Source organism: Protopterus annectens, chromosome 10.part0 (genome assembly GCF_019279795.1).
Source record: "Protopterus annectens isolate FY-2018-M chromosome 10.part0, PAN1.0, whole genome shotgun sequence".
NCBI classification, from domain to species: domain Eukaryota; kingdom Metazoa; phylum Chordata; order Ceratodontiformes; family Protopteridae; genus Protopterus; species Protopterus annectens.
In genome coordinates, this window is record NC_056744.1 from 1,449,312,779 (window position 1) to 1,449,340,744 (window position 27,966).

The window sequence follows — 27,966 nt, forward strand, 5'->3', positions numbered from 1 at the left end:
GAATAAACTACTTGAAGCTTCAACAAGGAGTTTTTATTCTTTGCACAGGGAGGGTACCAGAGAGAGAGTCTCCTAGATCTGCTAGCTGAAGTGATTTTATCTAGACTAATCCTTTGTAATCTTCCTTCACAGACACTGCAGCCACTTCCCAATTCTTCCAAAAAGATCACCAATACAAGGAGGATTTTCCTAGTGATCCTCGAGTTTATTATACTCACAGAAGGGATGTGAGGATGCTAAGTCTTTGTTTTCATAAAAAATATAATAAATGCATTTATAGGTTCATATGTAGGTACTAGGCTATCTGCCCGAAGGCATTTATAAGCCTAGTCAGAATGTGTTGGCTTTCGCTGCCCCCTTAGATTAGTTCCCTGTGCCTCTGTCCAGCACAGCCAATGAAGTGATTCCTGGAATAAACTTTCTGTTTCCCATCCACTCGTCAAGGTTTCTCTTGAAGAGTGCTAGCGAGGAGCTCTGCCTAATGCAGATTGGAATCTTGTTCCAAAGCATGGGAAGTCTCTGGGACAGGAATCTATCCCTCCAGCACATCCCATTTACTGTTGTGGTGAGGTTTAGATCCCTAAAGTGTTTGGCTCAAGGGGATAAGGTTTTCTTTAGGTGGAGCAAGTCCATCAATTCTGGGTTGGAATTGGCCTTGTAGGTCAGGCAGAGATCCACCTCTGAGCAGGCGGTATGCAACCAAAGTACAGCTGGAGTTTCTTCAGTCGAGCTGCATAGGGCATCTGTTCGAGGCCAGTGATCCTCTTGGTGAGGTACTTCTGTGGTCTTTCCAGCTGTTGCAGGTGTCTTGTAAGGTACATCCCAAATGGGGTGTTGTACTCTATGATGGGTCTGATAAGTGATGAGTAGAGGGGCACAATGACCTCTTTTGATCTGGATGCAAACCCTTTTGTGATTAGGTGGGCCACATAGAAGGATTTTCTAACCACTTTGGCAATGTGATTATCAAAGGAGAGATTACTATCTACTTGGGTCCCCAGATCCCTTATTATGTTTTTCGTATTTAGGGGACTATTACCTATGTGGTAGTTTGTGGGTACTTTGTTATTTCCAAAGGGAATAACTATGCATTTTTGGCATTTAGCTTGAGGCCATGATTTTGACACCAGGTATCCGTCTCAGTGTGACCCTTTTGGAGGATGTCTGTGTCAGCCGGTGAGTCAATTATAGCCCCTAGTTTGCAGTCGTCTGCAAACTTGGTCAGCCATAGTCCTCCTGTGCTTGTCTGTACCTCTGAGAAGTAATATGCCAAACAGGAGGGGTCCTAGGACTGAGCCCCGGGGACCACCACTTGTAACCGGTTTAGAGTCAGACCTAGCTCCCACAACTCTCACCATGTGTGTTCTGTCCGTGAGCCAATTGGCAACCCTTCTTGTGAGACTACTTCAACAAGATAGTATGGGGAGCAGTCTGTCCCACCATTTTCAATTTTTATAAATAAAATACTCCTTGACCTACCCCCAGTTACAACTCCACTTTGGACCAAAATCAGTCACCTCCAAATAGCTTCTTCTTAATCAATAAAAAACAAGGCTAGTCTGTTTGGAACTACAAAAAAAATTTTCCAAGGCTCCCAGTTGCCTCAAGCATTTGGACCAGCACAACAACCTTACAGAAGCCACTATTTCATGCAGATACCTAGGAATATGACTCAACCAATCTAACTTTCAAGAGTATATTCTAAAGCTCAGATTGAACCCCCCCCTTTTCTGGGCTCAGAAAATATCTCAATTAATTTCATCACCACCTATGAAAGCCTCTAGGAAAAGTATACTGCTCAAACGACTTGAGAATGGTTTAACTTCTTTTCAACCTTCTCTAACAAAAGCACATCAACACTACAATCCTTACTTAATAAAATTTGCTGTTTCATCAACAGTTCCCTTCATTTTGAACAGCTGCTTCATCAACAGTTCCCCTCATTTTGAACAACGGAGCCTTAATTTACCAAGGAAAACTGGCTTCCAGTACAAACCAGATCCATCCTACTTCTAGGGTTCCAATTACTGAAATTACTCCACCAAGATGCTCCTTTTCCACATGCAATGATACCACCCCAACCTACAACCTCAGAAGTCAGGTTTTAGTAGGCCCTATTCCCCAAACCCTATCTACTAAACTACATAGCTCTAACTCTAATTTTTTTGTACTTGCTCCAAAACTGTGACAATCTCTTCTCTTGCTATCTCGACCAACATACTAATTATGCTAAGTTCAGGCCCCAACTCAAACACTATCGGTTTTAGCAATACAAACACAAATGCCAGAACACAAGCCATATCACTTAATCAGCACTACTCTAGACTAGGTTAATTTAATCTCAAGTTTCCACATTTACAACATACTATATTGGTTACCACCATGTTTCTGATTACTGTAAAGGCGTATGTAACTTCGTTCTCTTTGTTCCCTGTGAAATTACACCTTTTACCTTTCTCAGTCCCTCTTATTCCTTGGAATCAGTATCTTTGTTACTTATCTCTTGCCTTCTTCTCTGAACACCTTGCGTTACCTGCTATAATTTCCAAGGCTATACATGATGCTTACTCTTTTCTTGCTGCTCCTCTGATTCAAGTTTTGCATGTGTCACATATACACTAAAACTTGTGCACAGTACCATTTTTGTTTGTGACTAGCTTGTATTAGCTTTGTATTCCACTGCTCATTGTTAATTATTACATTTTTGTGCTTTACACCGGTAAACAAAATCTACATAAAATAACATAGCTGTGATATCACAGTTCCTAACACACCTACTAGCATTGTCCCATCATGTGAATACATCTGCATCAGATTCTGCCCTACTCTCATTTCATTACGCTCACTGACAAAATTTTCCCTCCCCCCAAAAACTGAAAAACCACTAAAATATCTCATAGATTCATCATTCTGTTCTCCCCCAGAAACGCATGGCAATTTGAAATAATTTTTTTCTGATTATTTGTCTTCAGCACCGTCTTCCACTTACTTCCAGTACTTCACTGAAAATGCAGACATACTGAGTTTAATACCCTTGTCTCTCAGTAACAGCACTGGAAAGCTGCTTATAATTACCTAATTTGTCTACTTCCTCTTTATGGTTAACTCTAAACTGGTTAACCAAAACCACTGCACCAATTTTGCCTCACTAGCTTTCTCTTCTCTTTTCCACTTGTACACTTTAGTATATCTCCTGTTCTCAAAACACCCTCTCCCATCTCCTGCCAAAAGCATTCACGGGGCTCAAAGCTGTTCTTTTCAAGAATATATCACTTGCAACAAACAATGCACTAATAAGCTGCATTTGGTTAAATGAAACACACACACACAAGCACGCATGCATATACACAAAAACACAACTAATGAAGTATTTATTAAAACCAAGAAATCAAAGATACACTGTTTCAATTACCCTCATGAACTGACTTACAGAGGAGAAAAATATTTGTATTGCAAGTCTACAATGCTCCGTTTTGTGTGTGTTTGTGTGTGCATGTGTGTAGGTAGGTGGGTGGGGGTCAGAGACAGTGGCAAGTTCCAAACCCCCCATAGCCAATCAATAAAAAAGTAACAGTAATGCCTAATACAAAATTAAGCTCTACAAATTGGACATTAACATATAAAACTTGTGCAACATAAGTCAAAAATGGATACAGATAAAGTAAAAGAAAACACATACACACATACACACACACACACACACACACACACACACACACACACACACACACACACACACAGAAGTTCTACTGTATCAGATTTTCTCATCTAGACCAGAATACATTTACAACACCTTTTGCTCTCAATTATGCCAACTTGTTTATGGCCATGTTTGAAAGAAAAAATATTTACCAACATGAACTCTTTAAAAATATGTGATAAAAAATATTAAAGATACATTAACGATCTTATTGTTGTATGTCAAGATGGCATAGAGACAGTTCAGGGCTTTGTTGCTGACTTACAATGTAAGCAATACAATTTGTCCTTTGATGGCTTACAATCTGGAAAAGAAATTAATTTTCTAGACGTACATTTGGTGGGCACTGATAGAGATGACAATGTAAGCAATACAATTTGTCCTTTGATGGCTTACAATCTGGAAAAGAAATTAATTTTCTAGATGTACATTTGGTGGGCACTGATAGAGATGAAATTTTTACTTCAGTATTTAGAAAATTCCATGATGGGGGCAATTTCTACATGGGTCTAGTTTTCATCCTACTCAATTAATTCTCTACCATATGGGGAATTGTTGCGACTTCACAGAATTTGCAATAACATTAGTGATTTATCCAAAGCTATTTTCTCTACTTCACAAATGTTTTTAAAGAGAGGATACCCTGTTCTTACTATCTCTGATGCTTTGGATAAAATTTACAAGAACTATGAATTTAAAGGTAATACATTTAGTCATATGATATATGTACAAGACAGTAAGAATGTACAAATGCAAATTAATCTGTATGTGGTTATGACTTATAATATTCTTAGTGAACAGATACATGAACAAGTTAAATATTATTCGAAATGTTTATTAAGAGAAGAAAAGTTAAAAAAGCTATTGAACTATCATCCTATTTTCTCTTATAAAAGAGGAGCTAGTTTAGCGGATAAATTGATAAAATCTTATTTTATTTCCCCCAGAAGAGAATCTAATAGAAAATCTATGACCTAGGGAAACTTTCCCATGTGGAAAATGTAATGTTTGTGACTTGATGGTCCAAACTTTTGAGAAAATTGGAAATAAGAATTTTAATGTTTTAGGGAATTTTTCATGTACTACTGAAGGAATTCTATATGCCTTACGTTGTCCTTGTAATTTAGTTTATATAGGTGAAAGCAAAAGAATATTTAGGTGTCGTGTGCAGGAACATGTTAGAGAGATCAAAAAATGTAAAATAGAAAATTCTATAGTTGTCCATTTCAAAGAATGTCACAACAGTGACTATGTTATCACAAGCTACTGTTTAGAAAAAATCTTTGTAAAGTTAGGTGATGAGAATATGTTAAAAGATAAATTGCTATTTAAAGAATCTTTATTTATTCTTAAATACAATACTCTGGTTCCATATGGTCTTAACTGTGAAATTACTTGGACGTATTTGATTTAATTGTTAATTTAACTGTTGCTCTAATGGTTTAATTGATTATGTAACTGATTGTACTTTGTATTTAAGGGGAATGCTTTAGAATGAGTGTGTATACTTCTTGAAGACTGTTCAAGTCGAGGTGGTAAAGTTTAAGAATAAATTGGGATCCTATTTGCAGTTTACTTGTGTCGTTTTGTACATTTACAGCACTGACTGACCTCTTTAAATTGTGAAAACACATATCCAGTTGTAAATTTGTGCAGGAAGCAATGTTAAGAACAATACGACTGAAACAGGTAAGGTAGGTCTGATATAAGATGAACAGGTCTGGCTTATAATGTTTTAAACTTTAAACCTTTAAAAGGTGAAATTAAATATCTGCTGACAGCCAGCCAGAAAGCATGGAGGACGACTTCTTGAATTAAAAAAAACACTAGAGAAAGGTCTGAGTGAGTCCTTTATGAAGATGAAAGTGCTCGCTATCATCACTGCCTGTAATCAGAGGGTGTCATTGTTATCTGCCCTCCTGCATTTTTTGTAATTTTTTTTATAATTTCATGAGTATTTATCAGTTTATTCATTACAGCTTTGGTTTTTACTCCTAAAAGGTAACACTGGTAAATTTGTCACTGAAACTACTTTCCTGACAATCGTACCTTCTGTAATGAATTTGCAATGGTTTCTTCTGCAGCTTCTAATACTTCTGTCAAAACTTCAGGAGGGTAAGTATTCCCCTCCACAGCTATGGGCTTCCCACAGCTGCTCCCCAGTAACCTGGTCACAAATGATCCTAAACTGCTGGCTGCTGCATTGTTTCACAGCAGCAAAGCTTCCTGGCATAACAGGAGCGAACTGAGGAAGGTATTGTGCATCTTCTGCTTTCTATAGTCTACTGCAAGCCAAGTCATTTTTGTTTCAGGCATATCACTGCTCCTGCCTTCCATACAATGTTATTCCGAAAATAATCCTGTCACAGACAGGATAAAGCCAGAAATATACCACTAAAAGTAGTTATTCAACTTTTAAAACTTATAAACCATTTTCAGGTGCAATCACATTCTCCACTCAATGAACTATAAAATAACTTTTTCTGGCAGCTGGAAGATGTGAATTAGTAAATGATACAGACACTCCAATGTCAGAAATGTACATTGTCAGCATCCTATTAATGCAACGGCACATATCCAAGGGTCATCTCTACTAACACCAAGGATTACTGCTAGTCATTACCTTTCTCTGCAAAACTGTTTTAGCAGAGTACTAACTCCAGCAGTAACATGTCCTCTGGCTTAGAAACAGATGGCTGAACTGTCTGTAACTCAGCTTTCTTAAATTCCCTTACAGCATCATCACTGTCTTTCAGCTTAAGATCTATACACTTTCTAGACTGATGCCCTCCCCCTTATTTCTGAGTTCCAGTTTACAAACCTTCATGTTATATTTTGCCTTCATATGGCTCCAGCACACTGATGCCAAAACAGTGGCTTGAATGAACCATGCGGCTCACACCTGTCATTCAACTCTATTAGGTCATACTGGAAATTCTGCGTATGTATCTGCTTCACTCACAACAATCCTCATGTCTACGATAATTTTTTTTCGTTTAAAGACCTTTCAAAATCTGAAGGAAGGTGCAATAATTTCATGCTGGATATGCTGACCCACTCACAATAAAAATAGAAATGTCCTCAAAGCTCTCATTTTCATTTGACATGCATATTAGTTATCCTGTCTTCTATTCCATTCCCAAGATAAAAGCACAGTCCTCCTTGGCTTGACTTAAATTCCTCGTATCTGTTTTAACAAATTCACTTTTAAATATTTCAACTGATTTTGTGTCAGCAAGTACCACCTACCTTTAGTACGTCTCCCCTCAAATGACACTAGATTCCTTTACAGCATTTAGATTTCATAACAACATTACATTTCTGGATACACAATGTGAACTAACACTAAATCAGAAAACTTCTTCCTAAAAAATCTGCATTCCCTTGAGCACATTTCCACAGAGTAGTCCTCAATGCTGCACTTCTAACACCTGACCCTAATCTGATAGAAAAAGACTCAAGTTTTCCCACCTTGCATCACTGCTACCTGTAAAAATGTCTTCAAACTCTTCTTACAGCATCCAAAAAATAAAACAGAAGTAGCTCCATAGTGTAACAGAAAGAAAACAGAAATCCAAAGAACAACAAACAAAAACCACACTGAGTCCTCACCAGAAAACTCACTTTACTGAGGCTTTGTTTGAGAGCTTTCTTCTTAAAAAAAAAACAGGACTTCTTCAGAAATAACAACGCTCCATGATATACTCCATTTCAAAAATGCAATAATCATGTTATGAAAGTCATGTGCTAAAAAGTCATGATAAAAACATCATACGGTAAAAAAGTCATATGACATCTATAAAGAGAGTTATATACAATAATTAACATTTTTATACTTAAAAAATACATATTGCAATTTGAAAATAATTACTGCTGCCATCATTTCTTAAGTAGCCTTTTTTTAAAGATGTTAGCACTCAGACAAAGCCAAAATAACTTGTGTTTTTCTTACAGCATGTACCATGCTACTGCTTGCTGAATTTTAATTTTTCAACTTCAATACTATCTGCATCATTATTCTGATCTTTCTCTTATTTCCTGTCCTGCTATGCTCGTAGGATGGAAAGAAACCCACACAATTCATGTTCATACTTCTATGCCTGTTTAAACCATTCCCAATTGATTTCACATGGATTGATATGTCTATTAATTCCCATTACTTTTGTACAGCAAAGTCCATCTATGCCCACCTTAGCCAACCATTTTTCAAAATACTGTCCCTTAGTAAGCTCTACATTTCAGGTACTCTTTACCTACCAGTATGTCTTGCCTAACTGCACATATCCGCAGCAAACTACCAAAACTCCCTTTCCAGTCTTATCCTTCTCTTGTCTGGATTACCACTGTTAGTGTTCACTGGGGATACATTTAAATTTCTAATAAGATTGTTCCATTTCTCCCTACACTTTAATCATACCACTCATAGTGATACTGAACAATTTATAGTTTTCACCTTCCTCATTTTCCTCTTCTGTCAGTTATTCTGCCACTTCCTATGTTTTATGCATATAAAACTACTACAGCTGCATCAACCATAGCTCCAAGTAACCAAATTAGAAATTTTGCACTTCTTAAGGATCAGCCATCTCAAATTGCTTACATGACCTCCCCAACTTTCTTCTACAGGTTGACCCATATGAATGGATTTCTCAAAGGTCTTCCACCCCTATTCATAATCCCAAGGATACTGTAGGCAATATACAAGTATAAAAATTAGCAGCACAAACATCAGGCATCTCTACATGATAACTTACTGTTTTATCATAAGTACTTCACTTTCTTCCCATATCCTGACATCAGTGAAAAGGTATACAACTTATTTTTTGTAGTAACTGACACAATTTATTCCACCTTTTTGGCAGGATGCATTTTAACTTGGTGCAGACGCCACTGTGGGTATGCCATTATTACAGCCAGAAACTGAATAGGCATGTTTTCTTTCTTCAACATCTTTTCTCTTTTTTCTTTGCTTTCTTAAGATTTATCTGATGTAGTAGAAGGACCTGTTTTCACGTGTTCTTTAGCCCTTACCTTTTACCTGACACTTTTCCTCTTTCACCTGGTTTATTTTTTCCCTTAACTCCTGAATCTTTTATATAACTGAAGGTACATTAAATGTATTAAGAGACTTCTTATTTTTAAGTCTTATTAAGCCACTTATCAAGAGTAAAACATATTATAACTATGGTTTGCATACCTCTAAATGACTCAGTGGGGAATTTTTATACAATGATGCACAGTCACCCAAAAGAAATGTCACTCTATCAGTAAGAAACATACATTTATGTACATTTATCTAAAAGAAAATTTTGGAACTATTCAACAGTGAATGATGCAGTGAAGTTCAACAGAAGGGGAAAGAACTGAAAATGGTCCCAGGAGCACTGCATTTACATGGGGCTCTAGCTAACAAACACTCACAGCTTTAACATGACAAAGCTGTTGGCCTCATGGTACGATATGTTTGACTACTAAGAAAAGAAAACCAGAAAACATGACACATTTGTAGGTAGAAGCTTAGATGTTATGAATACTGAAGCAGGAGACATTCTAAAATAAAATACTTCAGCAACTTTGTTTTCCAAGTTCAACTGTTAACTAAAATTATGTCAACAAATGCAGTCCATACAGCTTTAATAAATGACAGTTTTATATTTAAAGAAAATAAATTACCTGACTTATGCCTGTGGGAGATTTTGTATACATAACACCATTCCATTCTCCTTCAATTGAACAGAATGCCTTCCTTTCATTTGGAGGACTGAAAATAAAGTGGGGAAAAGTTTACAATTTTCATGAGCTGTCATGTGTTGGAAGCACTAATACAAAAGAAATTATTATACTGCTTGTATAATGTGCTAGATAATATCGACCGTATCAATAATGATAATTTTTACTGATACTAAATAACACCAGCAAGGCCTGGAATATGCTCATAACTGATGTCTTGAAAACAGTCTTAAATGCAAAAAAGTGCAGCTTAACAGCATTTGGTAAAAAAAATGTTCCCACCTCATATACTTTAAATGATACTCTTCTTCAGACAGATATGGCCATAAGAGACCTGGGTACTGTGGACTATTCTCTCACTCATTATGTTTCCACCATAGTTAAGAAATCCTTCTGTCCTGTGAAGTTAATTTCCAAGGGAATACCTTCAAGATCTAGAGTCACCCTGCCACTGTACTCTTCCCTTAGCAGACCCAGTATGTATAAATCAAAGCATATTAATATACTCAACTAGGCCCAAATACACTGTACAAAGAAAATTAAAGATCTTAAATCTTTCAACTATCCCGGCAGATAACAAAACCTCTTGATGCTCTGTAGCATACAGAATTGCTCTGAGGTGAACAGTGTCTTTCTTTTCCAGTCATGAAAGACCCAATCCTGTTTGACCTTCTGTTTCTTTGCAAAAGTAGTGGCTATTCAAACACCTGCACTAAGGACCTAAATAAGACTCAGGAGAGGGAGAGAGACAGAGACAGACAAGAGTTCCCTAACTCAACATATTCACAAATTATTGAAAAAGTTATCACTTCAGGTCAAAGCATTAATCTGAGTACCTTTAAAGCTAGTCTTGATGACTGGATGAGTAACACAAATTTAGGTTATGGCTGTCATGTACAGCCCTATTTGGGAGATGAGTACTACTAAGTACTTGAAAAGGAAAGCATGAACTTTTAAGTGCGTCTGCCTAAGGGTACACACTGTTAGGCATCTTATGGTCCTCATGACCACCTGCCTAATACTGTTCCTATTGTACAGTTTCACAATACAGTCTTCTATGAATGTGAAAGGCGTAAACATCCATATTACCGAATTAGATGCACCTTTCATTCCCTAACATTTGCCTGGTGTTTAGGTATTACAGTTACCTGAATAACAACTAGGGTATACAGATCCATGAGGCAATCATCATAAAGGCTAGTTAAGGATCAGATGACATAACTCTGCATTTTTAAGGGCACCTTAGACAGTAGTAACAGCATGTAATAGATTTCCTGTCTGAAGGGGTAGCTTCCAGTCTTCAGACAGTCGGGTCCTTCTTTCCCTTAAAGTCTAGAAACTGTCCAATGACATCTCAGTGCCAACAAGTGGAAGGTGAACCCCATACTTCCTTCCTGCAAACTATGAAAGAAGAGAGAGGAAATTATAGTTATGCATTCACCATAGCTCTGCATCTGTGTTGTCTGTTTTGATCTTTTCTCAACTGATGGGGTCTCAGATATAACCTCGGATCTAGCCTTGGCCACTCGATAGACTTAGGCTCCATAGCTCAAGATCCTCCCCTTACCCATAATCCTGGTCATCTCCTTAGCTACCTCAGACTGAGTTTGCCCTATATTCAACTAAACGCAGCATGATAAAGGAGATCAGCCAACAACAGTCTCTCTGGCAAAAACAGAGGTACTAACAAAGTGGGAAACAGGAGGAGAATCAAAGAAAGAATCTTCTGGAGCCCTCACAGCAAGACTAATTAATAGTATCCCTCAAGACATACCAGGAGACAGTCAAAAGGAAGGGGGGATTGGAGGAAGGACAAAAACAGACAACAACGATACACACTTATGGTGAGTAAATAACTAATATCCAATGTCTTTTTGGCCATTCTTCAACTGATGTGAAAGAATCTCCAGCTAAAGTAATCTTGGGTGGTCCTCAGGGAAGGCTATTCTGGTGTACAGTGGAAACAAAAGCTATGTTATTCACAGCTGAGATGTCCAATTAGTAATAAGCTATAACGTTATCAGCACTGGATCACACTGCAGCTACATAGATGTCATCTAAGGATGCTTTAGACCAAAAGGTAGACGGATGTGGCCATAGATCTGGTGGAATGTGCTTTAGGATGTTTGGTTAAAGACAGGCCTTTACACTTGTAAACAAAAATAATAATCAGTGAGCTATCTAGCTAGGGTCACTTTTGATACTGTTTTGCCCAGTCTGGCCTTGGAGAAGGATACAAACAGTTGCTCTGATTTCCTTTGGCCTTTAGTTTTGTGAATGTAGACTCTAAGCTGTTTATGGACATCCAATAAATGAAGGAAGTATTCTTCCTTGTTAGAAAAATTTGGAAAGAAGACTGGTACAGTTAACTGACTATTTAAGATTTGTTTCTGATACCACTTTAGGTAGGAAGGGTTAGTCAGTCCAAAGAGATACCCTATCCTTGTGAAAAATCAGGTAAGGTGACTGGGAAGCATTTGCCCGAGCTCACATACCCATCTAGCTGATGTAATGGTAACTAGAAAAAGTGTTTTCCAGGACAAGAACTTTAATTCTGTCCTGGCTGAAGGTTCAAAGGGGGGCTGAGTCAAAGCCTGGATGACAAACATAAGTTCCCACTGCAGAATATGATCCTTAAATGGAGACTGAAGCAGAAAGGTACCCCTAAGGAAAGCTTTGCTCAACTTTAAGGAAGCTAGAGAGGAATGGTTTATGCCTACGTGAAAATTTGATATGGCAGCCATTTGCACCTTGGATGTCAAATAATTAGCTCCACTGTTGAAGGTGGAAGCCAAGAAATTGAGAATAGCTGGACCTGGTGTATAAATGTGGTCTAAATGTCTCTGATGGGCCCAGATTGAAAATCTTTTCCACTTGATTTTATAAATCTTTCTGTAGAGGCTTTTTGGGATGATACAATGTGGTGAACAGGGGAAGAAAGTCTGGAATGTCTTGTCATCATTCAAAATGGAGAAACGATGAGGTCAGTTTGAGAGACTGCATGCCCATCTGTGGCAATCCAGATGGGTGAGACAGCAGGTCCTGTACAGGATCCAGATCCCAGGTGAACTAGATGAGGCCACGGGAAGAGGAACCACACTTGGCAAAGTCAGAATGGGGCAATGAGGATTACCTTGCTCTTTTGCAGTAATGCTTTCTAAATAAATTTGGGAAATAGTGGGGTTGGGGGGAAGTGTATAGTAGAGCAGCGGGCCAGTGATGAACTAGTGAGTCTCTCGGTGACTTCCCCACTGAGGGAATCAGGGCGAAGTAACTGCTGTACTTGGCACTGAGGAAGAAGCAAAGAGACTACAGCACAGTTGACCCCATCGGCAAAATATAATTTTTGCCACTAACTGATTAAAAGACCACTCGTGAGGGGATAAGATGGACGTGCTCAGTTTGTTAGCATGTTGATTTCCCTTGCATATGCATTGCCAAGAGAAAGTGGCTAGAAGAGATCTCCCAGTGCTAAACTCTTATTGCCTTCTGACATAGTGGGTAGGACTGGGTTCCACCCTGTTTGTTGATGTACCAGACCACATACATATTATCCTTCTCTAGTAATGCACCCAACCCAGCTAGGAGGCATTCATAGTCACTATGGCCTTGGGAGAGGGAAGAGTGAAACGGTGGCCCTGACAAACTTATTCTGTGTGGATCAACCATGCTATATGATGTTTGCAAACGTCTGTGATGCAAATGGAAGCCGTGAGTGGACAATGCCTTATTGACCACTGTACTGCTAAAATTCACTGCAGCACACTCGTGTGAAAGTGACCCAACAGTATCAGTAATATGGAAGCTGCCATTGAACCCGTAGTTGTAAGATCAATCTGACTGCAGTGAAATGAAGAGTAAGGACATGTAATGCCTGCTTCCTTAAAGTGTCCAGTCTTGTCTGTGGTAGATTTGCCACTTAGGTCCAGGTATCTGGATGGGCCACAATGAACTCCAGAGTTTGCTAGGGTAGATATAAGACTTGGTGCAACTTACAGTAATGCCTAGCTAGAGACAAAGCTGGAGCAAATAATCCCTGGCTTGAATTAGTAGAGACTTTGTGGAAGCAGACAGGAGCCAGCTGTCTAGACTAGGAAACACCCGGAATATGTGCAGTCTCAGTTCAGCCACAACCAATGCTTTGCACTTAGTGAACACACTGAGGGCTGTGGTGAGACCAAACAACAGTGCTCTGAACTGGTAGTGGTTGGCTCCCAGCCAAAGTGCAGATATTTCCTGGACTGCCTGTGTAGTGTGATGTGATGGTATGCATCTTGGAGGTCTATAGAGGACATCTATTTATCCTTCCATAAGAGTGGCAGGATGGATTGAACTGTGACTATCCAGAACTTCGAGTGTTTCACAAATTGATTTGGAAATGGTCTTAGGTCCCCGATCTTCTTGGGCACTAGATAGAATCTTGAGTATGTTCCAGATCCTTGTTGTTCTGGTGGCACTGGCTAGATGACGTCCTTCTCCAGCAGCTTTTGTATTTCTATAGCTGCTGCTGCTTTCCTCTGACTGAGTGGAACATCAGGAATTCTTCTTGTGTTTTGGAGGAAGAAAGGAAAATGGTATGTAATAATCTCGGGATATAATATTCTGCACCCAAGAATGTTTGGTAATGGCTATTCAGGTTTTTAGGTGCAGAGATAAGTGTCTCCAGACTGCCTCCAGAGTGCCGCAGTCAGGTAACCCTTCTGGGACACTGGTATGGCTTCTACGAGAATGGAGCTCTAAAGCCCTGGTGTTGTGAGCTGCCTCTGCCATGAGGGTGATGTCTTGCATTAGAATCCCCCCCCCCTGCCACAAAGGGATCTTTCTACATAGGAGTCTTCGTAAGAACCTTTGCGACTTTCTGAACCACATCTTTCTGCCACCTCTCTGGTTTTGAGAAAAGTCTCTTTGAGGGGTTGAAAAATGGAATCTGATCCATCTTGCTCAGTCCTAGAGAGCCTTCTTCACCTTGGGGCCAAGTAAGGTGGATCCATCAAAGGGGCATTGATGAGCAAAAACTTGAAGGGCTCCACAAAATCACAAAGGTGCATCCAGGCATGCCATCTAATGGTTATTTCTGAACCCACCACTCAAACAGCGCCCTCTGAGACAAGAGAAATCAATCTCATGAAAGCACAGGATGAAGACTGGAAGGTGGCCAGGTATGAAGAAACCATCTTTTCTTCAACAGACATGGACTCCAAGAGGACATTGGAAAACTGATGAGTTCACTCTAAAATCTTGTAACATGTGCCAAACAGTTTAAAGACCTGAGGGAAAAGGTTGCCGATGTATAAATATGCTTTCCAAATCTGTCCAATGCCCTATTAGGTGGATCGATGATAGAACTCTGTTCTGCTAGCTCATTTTGGTGGCTGCTGCAACCACCCACAGCATCCACTGGGGGGAAACCTGTTCGAATGAGCCTTATCATTTGGTGCAACAAGGTACTTGTCTGGGTATTTGGGGATGGGCTCTATGACACATTTGGGTCCTTCCAAGCCCAGCAGGAGATGAGATCTACCATATCATCTGGCAGGAGGACTACCAAAGTCATAGCTGAGCCAGCTCCAAAAGCCTCAATGAACACTGACTCCTCTTGGAAAGGGGAAGCTGGAAGACTAACCACCTTTTTGTCTCAAAAGTTTGAGTATCTCCTGAATGAGACATCCTGAAGTGGTGATCTAGGGGACCCTTTCCCTTAACTGAAGTCTCTCTCTTCAGTTACTGACTGTTGTGGAGAGTCTGTGTGTCGACTCTTACACTTCTGCATCCGAGGAGGATCTTTGGTGGGAGATTCTGGAGAGGACTAGGAAATACCAGCAGAATCCTGAATGAGGGCAGTCTTGAGACTTGACCAGGCCAGATGTCTTGAGGGAACAGGATGAAACGACTCAGCTTCCACAGTAGACAGTTGAGTATGGGATGGACCCAAGGGGGGCAAGGATGTCTTTTCCATCGAACTGGAAAAAGCTCTCAGAAATACTTCAAAAGCTGAAGCCATGGAGGAGTCCAGTCTCAACTTTACTGAATCCAAAGAAGCCTGGGTAGGACAAAACCCAATCACCCCACTCCAGCCCTGAAGCAGGGATTGGAACTGAGCTGTCTAGCACCAAGGCTCTGAGAGGGAGGGAGGGATAGCTCTGAGAACATCAGAGTTGATCCTGGCCCCCTGGATCTGGCACTGATGCTACAGGCCAGAGATCCTTCTGGAATTGACTAAGTCAGACCCATCTGGGTCAGAGAAAGTGTCAAAGTCGAAGAGGGGCAAGCCTTTGGATCTAACACAGACATATTAAAATATCTCGGGTCTGAAATCTCTGAAACCACTGAGCAGATCAGAGTAGGAGTCAAAGTCTGGGGCTGTGCAGTAGAAAGACTCACAGATCTGATGGGAGCCAGAGCCATAGCCGAGATAAAACCCAACTGAATCTGGGTTCCGAGAAATTTTCATCAGATCCACATCCACTTCTCATGTGCTTCTGGATGACCTGAGGGAAGACCATGTTGAAGGTGGATGGGAAATTCTCTGAGGTGTGTTCTGAAGAAAGGGAGAATGAAGTTTCAGTGTTACTGGTTCTGGTGAAAACCTAGGTGACTTGGACTTGTACAGGGTCAAATTCAATAGTCTAGTTTTTGCTGGAGTCATGCTTGTGGAGGTGGCTGGAGCCAACATTTTAGAGATTTTCTCGGGTGGAGCAGAGTCTAAAAAAGTTGGAGGAGGAAAGAGGTCAGAGCAGTGTTTGAGTCTTTAGTTAATCTGCTGCTTCTCTGAGAATTTTTGGGTGGAGGATGGGGCTCTAGAGACAGATGATGCAGACAATGGAAGACGACCTTTCAAAATCAACTTATTCTTCCTCTTGACCAGTGCCCTGTAATTTAAAGCAGGAAAAAATATCACAATCCACATTTACATGTCCTGGACCCAGGCAATAAACACATTCAGAATGCCTGTCAGAATTTGCAGAACACTTTTTAAAACTGATAGGCTTCTCAGACTGTAGAAAAACAACCAGGAAAAGGAAAGACAAAAAGCTAGAGAAAATACCAACAATGGTAAAAGGAATACCCAAGGGTAAAGGTAGGCAAGAAAAATACCAACAATAGTCAAAACAAGGTACAACACTGTGTGCATATCTATCTATATATCTATCTATATCTATCTATATCTATCTATATATAGATATATATATATATATATATATATATATATATATATATATAAAAGCGTTACAGAATCCTGAAAGCCAAAAATCCTGAAATTTCAAAATCCTGAAAACACACAGGATACCAACTCTTACTACATTCCACTACAACTACATACAGAAACATATTACCCTTCAACTATATGCAGGGGGGCAAGCCCCCCTGCAACTTAAATATATCAACTCTGAGATTGCACTTCACTACACTAAGTGCAATCTTGGAGTTGATATATTTAAGTAGCAGGGGGTGTGGGTGGGCTTGGCCCCCTGCATATAGTTGAAGGGTAATATGTTTCTGTATGTACTTGTAGTGGAATATAGTACGTGTTGGTATCCTGTGTGTTTTCAGGATTTTGAACTTTCAGGATTTTTGGATTTCAGGAATCTGTAGCACTTATATATCTATATCTATATATCTATATATCTATATCTATATCTATATCTATATATATATATATATATATATATATATATATACATACATACACACACACACACACACACACACACACACACACACACACACACACACACACACACACGTCTATTACTTACAAAATTCACACTTCACCGAATGTTAAACAGACTGGTAATTCGAAAATACAAACTGCCAAAAATGCACTTCAACATTCAAACCACCGAAAAACACACTAGCGAACACACATACCTCATCTGATACCTAAATACACAACTTTTCTACTAACATGTTACTTTATTCTCCCAACAAGCACCCAACATTAAACAAGTGTAAGCCTACCAAACCCGCTGTAATAAAACAATTTAAACACAAACACTGGTTTAATGACAACTTCCTTTTCACATTCTCATTAGACATACAACTGGTATCAAGAAGTCACTGGAATTGCATTCACTTGCACTACCACACACTATATAAAACTACTTCAAACATTTAATTAACTAAAAAATAGAAAACAAAACACAGATTTTCCAGTATTTTTGCAGGGGGGCAAGCCCCCTGCACCACCACACACCCTCTATATTATATATACCAACTTGAGATCGCACTACAGTGAATACTAGGGCAAATTTTCCAATCCTTACTGTAGTGCAATCTCAAATTAAAGCTACCAGTGCTCTGAAAATAATTCTGCACTTCCTGAACAATTCAACACCTATTGGCACATCTAGAATGTCACAGAACTAGTAAGCAGTAAGACAACGTACCTAAAATACTATAAACTTCCCATGCACTTCTCACACCACCAGCATAATGTTAACTGTGTCACTGAAATGTAACTCAATATACTCAGCTTTCAAAAAACTGCACATTCATCAAACTGCAGTTGGTCATATAGAATTCGCTGAAGTGTGAATTTGATTAGTAGTAGACCCATATAAATCTATACGTGTGTGCATATATATATATATATATATATATATATATATATATATATATATATATAAATATATATATATATATATATATATATATATATATATATATATATATATATATATATATATATATATATATATATATATATATATATATATATATATATATATATATATATATATATATATATATACATACACACACACACACACACACACACACACACACACACACACACATACATACACACACACACACACACACACGTTTTGTAAAGGGGAAGAAAAGAATTATCGTATTGACCAGAATATTATTGAAAAATAGCACTTATCTAATGCAACCTGTTTGAGCTAATGGTGACCAGGTCTTTTCGCTGAAGCAGCACACAAAACCTGAGGTAACTAAGGAGAATACAGTAATTATGGGTAAGGGGATGAGCTCAAGCTACAGAGTCTAAGTCTATTTGAGTGGCAAAGGACAGATCTGAGGTTGAATCAGACACCCCATCAGTTGAGGGACAGACAAAAAGACAACATCAGAAATAACACCTTTGAGTCGAGCAGGTCAGCAAAACCTGAAAGGGAAAAAAAAGGCCTACCTACCTCAACATGGAAGGAAAATGGAAAGTTGCCAAGCTGCTTGGAATTCTCTTGAAGATCTAAATTTATATTAAGTGTTCAATAACTTACCCGCCTTCTTCAGAAGCCCTCAGTAAGCAGGATCATTTTTTTAACACCTTTATTGAATTATCGCTTGTGACATAGGCAAATTGATATTTATATAAAAGTAATCAAATTGTATTAGCAAATTCACGTTTACAAATGTTATCCTTCACATATATTGCTATATATATCATATAACCTCAGCAACATTACATATATTATTCAATCCCTGCCCTTTTTTTTTAAAACAAGAAATATCTTTATTAAACCATCATGCAATCATACATTCATAAAAAAGAAAACAAACCACACTGACACAAATCAAGTTGCAAGCATTTTACATCACAAACCATACTGACACACTCCCAGTTGCAAACATTATAGATGACGTATAACCTACCCAATCATTTTCATTCAAACATTACATAGGCTCATTTAAGTCCTGCCTTCTTTTAAACCTCATTTCTTTACTGTATGTCTTATTCCCACAATTCTAATTTTTCCTGTGTAGTTTGTTCCTACTCTTTTCTAAAGATCTTATTTCCAGTTGTTTTATCTCGGTTACTATATTCACTACTTTTAGTACAGCTGGTTTAGATTTTGATTTCCGTTTTTTAGTGATTGCTTTTTTGGCAGCCACCATAGACACAGCAAGGCCTTACCATGTCTAAGCAATTCCAACTCTGTATCAGAAAAATCATCTTCCTCGTCACACCAATTTGCCCACCCAGCATCACCGACAGTACATCCTGCAGGGAGTCAAAGTCTGCCAAATCACCACACTCCTAGAAAATATGTAACCAACTGCCTCTTTCTTCCCCATCACACCTCCAACATTTGCTGTCTACTGAAGGAAAAATTCTTTGGAGTCTACTTGGGGTATAAAAATATCTTGACTAGCATATCAATTATATCCTTGAATTTTGGAGTCCCTTGTTTTTCTGCGAATGGTTCTAAATATAATGCAAATAACAAAGGGGAAAGAGGCCCACCCTTGCCTGGTTCCTCTGCTCAAACAAATTATCAAAGAGGACCACACACACTAAGTTTCACCTCCGATTCCTCTCATGTCCTAATCAACCTTATAATTTTTTCAGGAAATGCAAATGCTTCCATTGCCCTGCTCATAAAGTCCCAGCTTACTCTGCTTTCTTTGCATCAGGACCCACCAATTACAAGGGTATTTACTTGCATTCTGCTTCCCTCTGGATAATCAATCTGTTAAAGTAGTCAAATGTTTGCCTCCCTCCACAAAAAAAATCACACTGACCCATACCAATCAATTTTGGCATTACTTTTGCCATTCTTTTAGCCACTATAGACATGAACACTTTATAACCATGGTTTAGTATTGAAATGGGCCTGTATGAAGCTGGATCTGATGATCTTTACTCTCTCTAGGTATTACAGAACCACAGCTTTCTTCACGAGGTTTGTACTTCTCTTAAAAGTACTGTTAAGCAAAACCTTCCTTTCTTTCAGGATGCTGATACTCCTCTTAAAAATACTGTTAAAACCTTTCTGATCTTTATCATTTTTTTTCCCTCCTAGCTTCCAAACTTCCAGAGGAATACCATCTATTCCTGGGGACTTTTCTGTAGATTTGTTATACATCACAATGTTTATCTCATCTCTTCCTATCCAAACCATTAGTAATTGAGCCTCATCTAACTCTATCCTTGGCATATTTAATTCTGCCATAAACATTTCCATTTTTATTTTTCTTGCTTTCCATATTTTTCTACTTTATACAGACTTTCACAGAATTTTCGAAATATTTCTAATACCTCTACAGGTTCTCTTGGTACCTTCCTTGTTATAGGCTCCCTAAGCTTGGTGATACCCCTTTCTACTTTCTGCTGCCTGAGTGGTTGTGCTAAAAGTTTTTGTGCTTTAGTGTCATTATCAAAAAACAGTTGATTAACGGCAATCTTTCTAAACTTGTGTAGAATATTGAGGTAATTTCTTATTTTCTGCTTAGCATTCTGATACTCTTCTTGTTCTGTGAGAATCCCCTTATTCTGCAATACTTTAACATTTGTCAGACCCTCTAAATAATTCTTATTACTTTTTAACCATAGCTCCACTTCTTTCATTTCCTTCCACCTTAATTTTATCCCACTCCCTAGCTATATTTTCTTAAGTAATTTCTGTCCTCTTGAATAGCTTTTGAATAATCTTCACTACCCAAATTCCTCTCTTTTCAACACATAGTTCGGAAAGCACCAGTGTCTCATTTTTATTTTAATTATTGGCGCATGATCTGCAATAGTTACTGGGTGTGTATCAAGACCTTCAATTAAATGCACATGCTCCAGTGAAAGGTAAATTTTGTCTAGTCTAGCCCAGTTTTTTATATCTTGGGGAAATATGTAAATTCACTCTTCACTGCTATCCATACCCATAAAACAGAACTTCCAATTTCTCAGTTTTTGTATTATCTTTTTTGTCTCTTCCCTCATATGCTTAGCTGCCATGACAGAATCCTTTTTAATTCATATTCCCAAGTACTTAATTTCATTATGTCTTCATAAATATGAGTACTGCTGAACCAGTTTGTATGTGGGTATATAGTTTACAGCTATTGCCTTTGTTTTACCTTCATTAATGTTGTATCCCGAAAAGACTTGAAACTGTCTCAGAATGTTCCACAACACTGAAATGTTGTCCTGTTTTTTGGGTTTATCAGGTACAAAATAATATCAACTGCAAGTAAGGTCAACTTTTCCTAATATACCAATTATATCCTTGAATTCTGGCATCCTCATTTTATCTAGTGACATTCGATTACCAGGAAAGTCCAACTGGGTAAAAGCCCTCTTTCAGTGGAGGCCAAGAAGAAAAACTCCAAATTATTACAAAACAAGTTAAGAACAATAATTTCACAATATTAAAAATAAAACAAAAACATCTGCAGTTTAAATAATTATAACAAATTAGATATAATATAAAACCATTGGTTAAGAATTGATGCAAGATATATGGAAATCATTTAATATTTAGAAAAATGTAAACAGATTATAGAGAAATTAAAAGTTAATCTAATAAAAATTGGAATTGCAATATGAAATGAGGAAAAAAAAACAGGGTTATGGTAGAAAGTCAGGGAAGACAATTTGAGAGCAGTAAGGAAGTGAGTGAGGAAGGTTGAGTAAGGAGGTATAAGGAATGAAAAGGTACTTGTTCACATTTAGGGATACTTATCTTTTGCCAATGGTTCTAAATATCATGCAAATAAAGGGGAAACAGGACACCCCACCTGGTTTCTCTGCTCAAATAGCACTCATCAGACAGGACCCCCCCCTTTAAATTTTCAAATCTGATCCCTGATATATCCTCCTAATCAACCTTATAATTTTATCAAGGAATGCAAATGCTTCTCCTGTCCTACTCAAAATTCAATCTTAGTCTGTCAAATGTTTTCCTTGCATCAAGACCAACCAATGACAGTGGTATTTTCTTACCTTCTGCTTCCCTCTGGATCATCAATGTTCTGTTATAACATGCTGACAAACATTTGCCTCCCCTCCACAAAACTACACTGCTCCATATCTACCAATTCTGACATCACCTTTGTCATTCTTTTAGCCACTACAAACACTTTATAGTCATGGTTTAGAATCAAAATGGGCGCATATGAAGCTGGATTTGATGGGCCTTTACCTTTAGGTATTACAGCCACCATCTCTCTCCCACGATGTTGGTGCTTCTCCTTTTAAAGTACTGTTAAACAAAATCCTCAAGATCTTTATCACCTTCCTCTGTCACAGCTTCCAAACTTTCACAGGAATACCATTTATTCTTGGGACTTTCTTATAGATTGGTTATACATCACAATTTTTATCTCATCTGCTCCTTTCCTAAACAATTAGTAACTGAGCCTCTTCTACCTCTACCCTTGGCATATTTAATTATTCCATAAACATTTCCATTTGTTCTTTTTTTTGACTTGCACATTTCTCTGTTTTATAAAGATTTTCAGGAAAATATCCAAAATATTTCTAATACCACTACACAATCTCTGATTATTTTCCTTGTCGCAGGCTCCCTAAGCTTGACAACAACCCTTTCTGCTTTCTGTTGCCTGAGCCATTGTTTTAAAAGCTTTTATGTTCTGCAGTAATTATCAAAAAGCAGCTGCTTAACAGCAGTCTTTCTAAACTCATGCACATTATCAAGGTTGTCCCTTAATTTCTCTTTAGTAGGCTGCAGTTATGCCTCTTACTGTTCTGTACAATTCCCCCTATTCTGCAATGCATTAACCATTGTCAGTCCCACTAAATACTTATTTTTATTTCTTAACCTTAACTCATTTTATTTCCACCCTAACTTTAAACTCCACTTTACATTTATCTCACTCCCTAGCTATATTTTCAGAAGAAATTTCTATCTCCCCTAATAACTCCTAATAATTTCCACTAACCATCCATTAAATTCCTCTTTTTTTAACAAATAGGTGGGAAGTGCCAGTGCCTCATTTTTACTTCATTATCCTGCATTTATAAGTTATCATTGTAGAGTGATCTGAAATAGTTACTGTATGTGTATAAAAACTTTCAATTAAATGCACATGTTCCTGTAAAGTACAATTTCTGTGTAGCCTAGCCTTGTTTGTGTACCTTGGGCAATAATATGTAAATCATCTCCTAACTCCTACTTTTTCATTCCAACTATTTCCATAAATTTCTTGAAAATTAATTTCTTATATTTCCCTTCTAGGGCCCACCAGATATAGCCTCAGTATTACACTATTCCCTGCTGAAAACTGATTATTTCACCCAGAATTTACTTAAGCCCCATTGTAGCAGTTTTAAAGTATAAATACATGCCAGTGTAATCCTCTTCCTTTGCCAGTAGCCCCTTAGTACTACAACTCTACCATTATTATCTTTTCCCCCTCTTCTATCACTACTGGAGCTCCTCTAGCAATTAATATAAGTACTCCCCTTTTCCTTTGTCCTAGATATTCCACTGCATAACCATCTGGAAATCCTTTCTTTATCAAATTCACATGCTCAGTTATTTCCAAACATATAAATCCGTAACCAAAGAAAAAGGTGCCGAAACCAACAACCAAATTGTGAAGACAGCACCCAGAAAGGAGAAAAAATGCAGTCCATGGCCAGATAATAATAAGACCATTTCTTTAATCCATACAACACATAAACGCTTAAACAATCACAGTGTTTTGGTTTTCATTATACAGACTTCATCAGATGAACTGTATCCCATATACCCCCTAATTTATATAGTCCCACCAATTTAAAATCTATTAAACATAATCATTAACACTTCATAGAACAATTTTTGAATATTTAATACTTATAAAAATGTGTAAAAAATGGTTCCCTATCAGAAGCCTGAAACACTATAAGCCTGAAAATCAAAATCCTGAAACCAAAAGCCTGAAAATTCAAAATCCCGAAAACCCAAAATCCTGAAAACACAAATAATGCTAATATGTCACTATAAAGACACTAATATCTACCAACTGACCCTGACCCTAACCCTAACCTTAAGGTCCGTCACTATCGCACACTCACCTGACCCACGCCCTAACCCTAACTCACTTAAACCGCCCCTAACCCCAATATTTGTCACTATTGCATACATGCCTAATCTGCGCCCTAACCCTAACTCACTTAAACCGCCCCTAACCCTAACATAAAACCAACCGCACACTTACCTGAACCCAACGCATGACCTAACACCACAGGGCTAACAATAGCAAAGCCACAATGACGTCAGTATGTCCATTTTGTGTTTTCAGGATTTTGAGTTTCGGGATTTTTAATTTTCAGGCTTTTGGTTTCAGGATTTTGATTTTCAGGCTTATAGTGTTCCAGGCTTCTGATAGGGAACCGTAAAAAACATATACAAAAGTAGATAACATTGATAAAACCACATTAACAGTTTACGCAAACCCAGATATTTATACCAATTGTTATAATTTATAAGTTTTTTCTGTGTGAACAAAATTATTTTAATTTAATTATTTTCATATTCATGTTGTAAGTCTCCCTCCAGTGACCCAATGTACTCAAACATTTTTAAATCCAGAATCATTCTAGTAAGATCACCCTTTTTCTGAGAAACAAATTTCAAGCCTTTAGAAAGTAAACAAAAATGTTCCCTGACCAATTCAATATTACTGAAATTGTGGACACTAAAGTTGTTCATAGTGAACATAGAACTATAGCTTAAGAAAATGTATAGATGATGAATGTGAGGAACAGATTAACAGGAATTTAAAAAAAATGGAAAGGGATGTCAATAAATAGAGAGAATAGGAGTTATCCTAAGCCAAAAAAAACTTTAAAAGATATGATGAAAGTAACATGCAGAACAATAATAGACACGAAGAACACCATTCTAGCAAAAATGAACAGAACAATGAGAATATTGGTGACATTAATGACCTTTCAGAATACCTATTCGTTCTAAGAACAGAAAGATTAAAAAATAAAATACCCCCAAAAATCAACAAAATTTTTACTGCAGGGGGGAGGATAATGGAGAGGGAGATACTAATTTTAGATGGCGCTTTTCATACTAATGTTGTGAACTATGTGCAAGTGCTTAGTAAAAACAATTACAGGTACACTATGAACAACTTTAGTATCTACAGTTTCAGTACTATTGAATTGGTCAGGGAACATTTTAGTTTACTTTCTAAAAGCTTGAAATTTGTTCCACAGGAAAAGATCGATCTTACTAGAATGATTCTGGATTTAAAAATGTTTGTGAGAAAAATGAATTTACGATTAATACTGCCACAACAAGCTGAGACAAATGAAACTAACTTAAAAAAGAAGAGTATATTTAACCCTCCACTACATCCACAGCTAAAAAAATTTAAAGGCATTGTAGACAATGAAATGAGAAAAGCATTTTTGAAAGTTAGGTATAAACCCAACTTGACAAGTGAAGAGAAAATAATTTTAGCTGAATTAAGAGACAACAAGGACATTAGGGTTATGAAGCCTGACAAGGGTGGGGGGATAGTCATAATGGACATTATAACATACGAAGGAAAAATGAATATCCTGAGTGACACAAACATATAACACCACAGTATCCATGAAGAAAATCAACATCTCACATAAGAAAACTGACATGGCTTTAAATGATATGTTAATGGAAGCGACAGATCAGAACACCTACAATTATTTAAAAATTGAGAAATCATGAATCCCTTCTATGTTCGGTACCCCCAACGTCCATAAAAATGAAACAGACCCTCCATTAAGACCGATAGTGGCCGCTGAAGGATCTATGACACCATGTTTAGCAAAATATGTTGATATGAAATTAAAAAAGTTATAGTTCAAAAAGGGCAACATTTTGAGGGATTCATGGGACTTTTTAAGGGAGATTAAGCAAGAGTTGTACAATGACAAAATAATCTTTGTTAAAGTGGATGTAGCAGACTTATTTACGAGCATTCCCCACACTGAAGGCATGGAGTTGTTAGAGAAGGCTATACTTGATGATAATAGTTTACATTTAATGGATGTAATACTAAAGTATAACTACATACACTTTAAAGGGGAATTCTTCCAACAGACTCAGGGAGTAGCTATGGGTGCCGCATGTGCCCCTACATATGCAAATTTAATACTGTCAAAATGGGAAGAAAAACATGTCCTTTATTCTGAGTATGCTGACTGCTATGTGTTACAGTATATAGGAGGTTCCTGGATGATATATGTATCTTATGGACTGCCTCTTTAGAAAAGTTAGAGGAATTTATCACTTTTCTGGGAAATATGACCAACTTTTTACAATTTAGTTACAACTATTTGTATGAAAAATTCCACTACTTGGATTTAGAAATATATACAATGAACAACAGTTTTAACTCCAAGATTTATAGGAAGGACACATTCTCAAATTTCTCTCTCTACTTCGAAAGTGCACATCCATTCCATTATAAAAGAATTTTTATTAAAGGTCAATATGTACATGCAAGTAGGATGACCTCTACAGAAATAGATTTTGAAGAAGAATGTACGTTTCTGGAAGGTCTGATTAAAGAGATGGGGTACCCTGTAAAAATGATTCAGGATGTTAAGAAAGAACTTAAGAGGTAGAAAAGAAAGATTTAGACCCATTTTAGGAGAATCCCTCAGAACAGAAAACACAGAAAATGACAACAGTCAGGAAAACAAACTTTGTTAATGCATTTATAATGGAGTACAACAGAAGTGCAAAGTTAGTTACAAACATCATTCAAAAGGAATGGGAAAGATTTATAAGTTTAGCAGACTTAAGAGACACTCCGAAAGAATCTGGCAAAGCTATATACAAGAAAGCACAAAATTTAAAAGACTTTCTGGAAATAATATGCCTATAAAAAAGAAAGGGACCTTTAAATGCGGTTACTTTTCACAATGTGGATATATAAGAAATAAAGAAAAAAATGTTTTGGCTAGTAGGAACAGATGGATAGAAGGAAGAGTTTTCGAAATGTCATTCCTATGGGTTAGTGTATTTAGTGACATGTGAAGAACGTCAATCCTTCTATGTGGGGAAGACAGAACGTACACTGAGAAAAAGAATTTACGAATACCATTGACATCCAAACAAAAAGAAAATAATGCTCTATTTAAACAAAGAAAATACTGTACGAATGCTCGATTTACATTCTTTGTTTTAGAAGAAGTTAAAAATGATGTAAGGGGGGGCTATGGGAGGAAATAATTGAATATAGGGAATTGTGGTGGCAAAAAACACTACAAGCTAACAGAGCCCCTGGATTAAATGAGAATATCTCCATAGCCTCCCTATTAAAAATGACAGCAGCAAAACTGTGATTTAAGATTGTTGAGTTATTGTACTAACTTATTAGTATTTTATTAATACTTTAATATGTTATTAAAACAGTACTGGTAAAGTTAGTACATAAAATTCTGGATTAAAGAATTTGGGTGTAATGAATACATTTGGTCAATGGAGGGAACCCTTACAACATGAAGTATTAAAATATTAAAACATTTTTAATGACTAAGGAAAGACTTGGGAATTGTTCTATGAAGTGTTAATGATTAATTATGTTTAATGGATTTTTAAACTGATGGGACTATATAAATGAGGGAGCATATGGGATGCATTGCATCTGATGAAGTATGTATATTAAAGATGAAAACGTGGTGACTGTTAAGTGTTTATGTGTTGTATGGATTAAAGAAGTGGTCTTATTATTATCTGGCCATGGACTGCATTTTTTCCTCCTTTCTGGGTGCTATCTTCATGATTTAGTATTTCCAAATATACCTATTTGCACTCTACATTTTTAATACAGTTCAGTACTCT

General features: G+C 37.4%; 1 protein-coding gene across 6 annotated transcripts in view; it reads right to left on the reverse strand.

Moving 5' to 3' along the window:
- OSBPL9 (oxysterol binding protein like 9) overlaps positions 1-27,966 on the reverse strand; it is a 2,070,592-nt gene that overhangs the window by 123,146 nt on the left and 1,919,480 nt on the right. For all 6 annotated transcript variants that reach the window (XM_044086075.1, XM_044086074.1, XM_044086077.1 and 3 more), the window contains one exon: positions 9,374-9,461. In XM_044086075.1, coding sequence (XP_043942010.1) covers positions 9,374-9,461 — 88 coding nt within the window. The remainder of the gene's footprint in view (positions 1-9,373; positions 9,462-27,966) is intronic.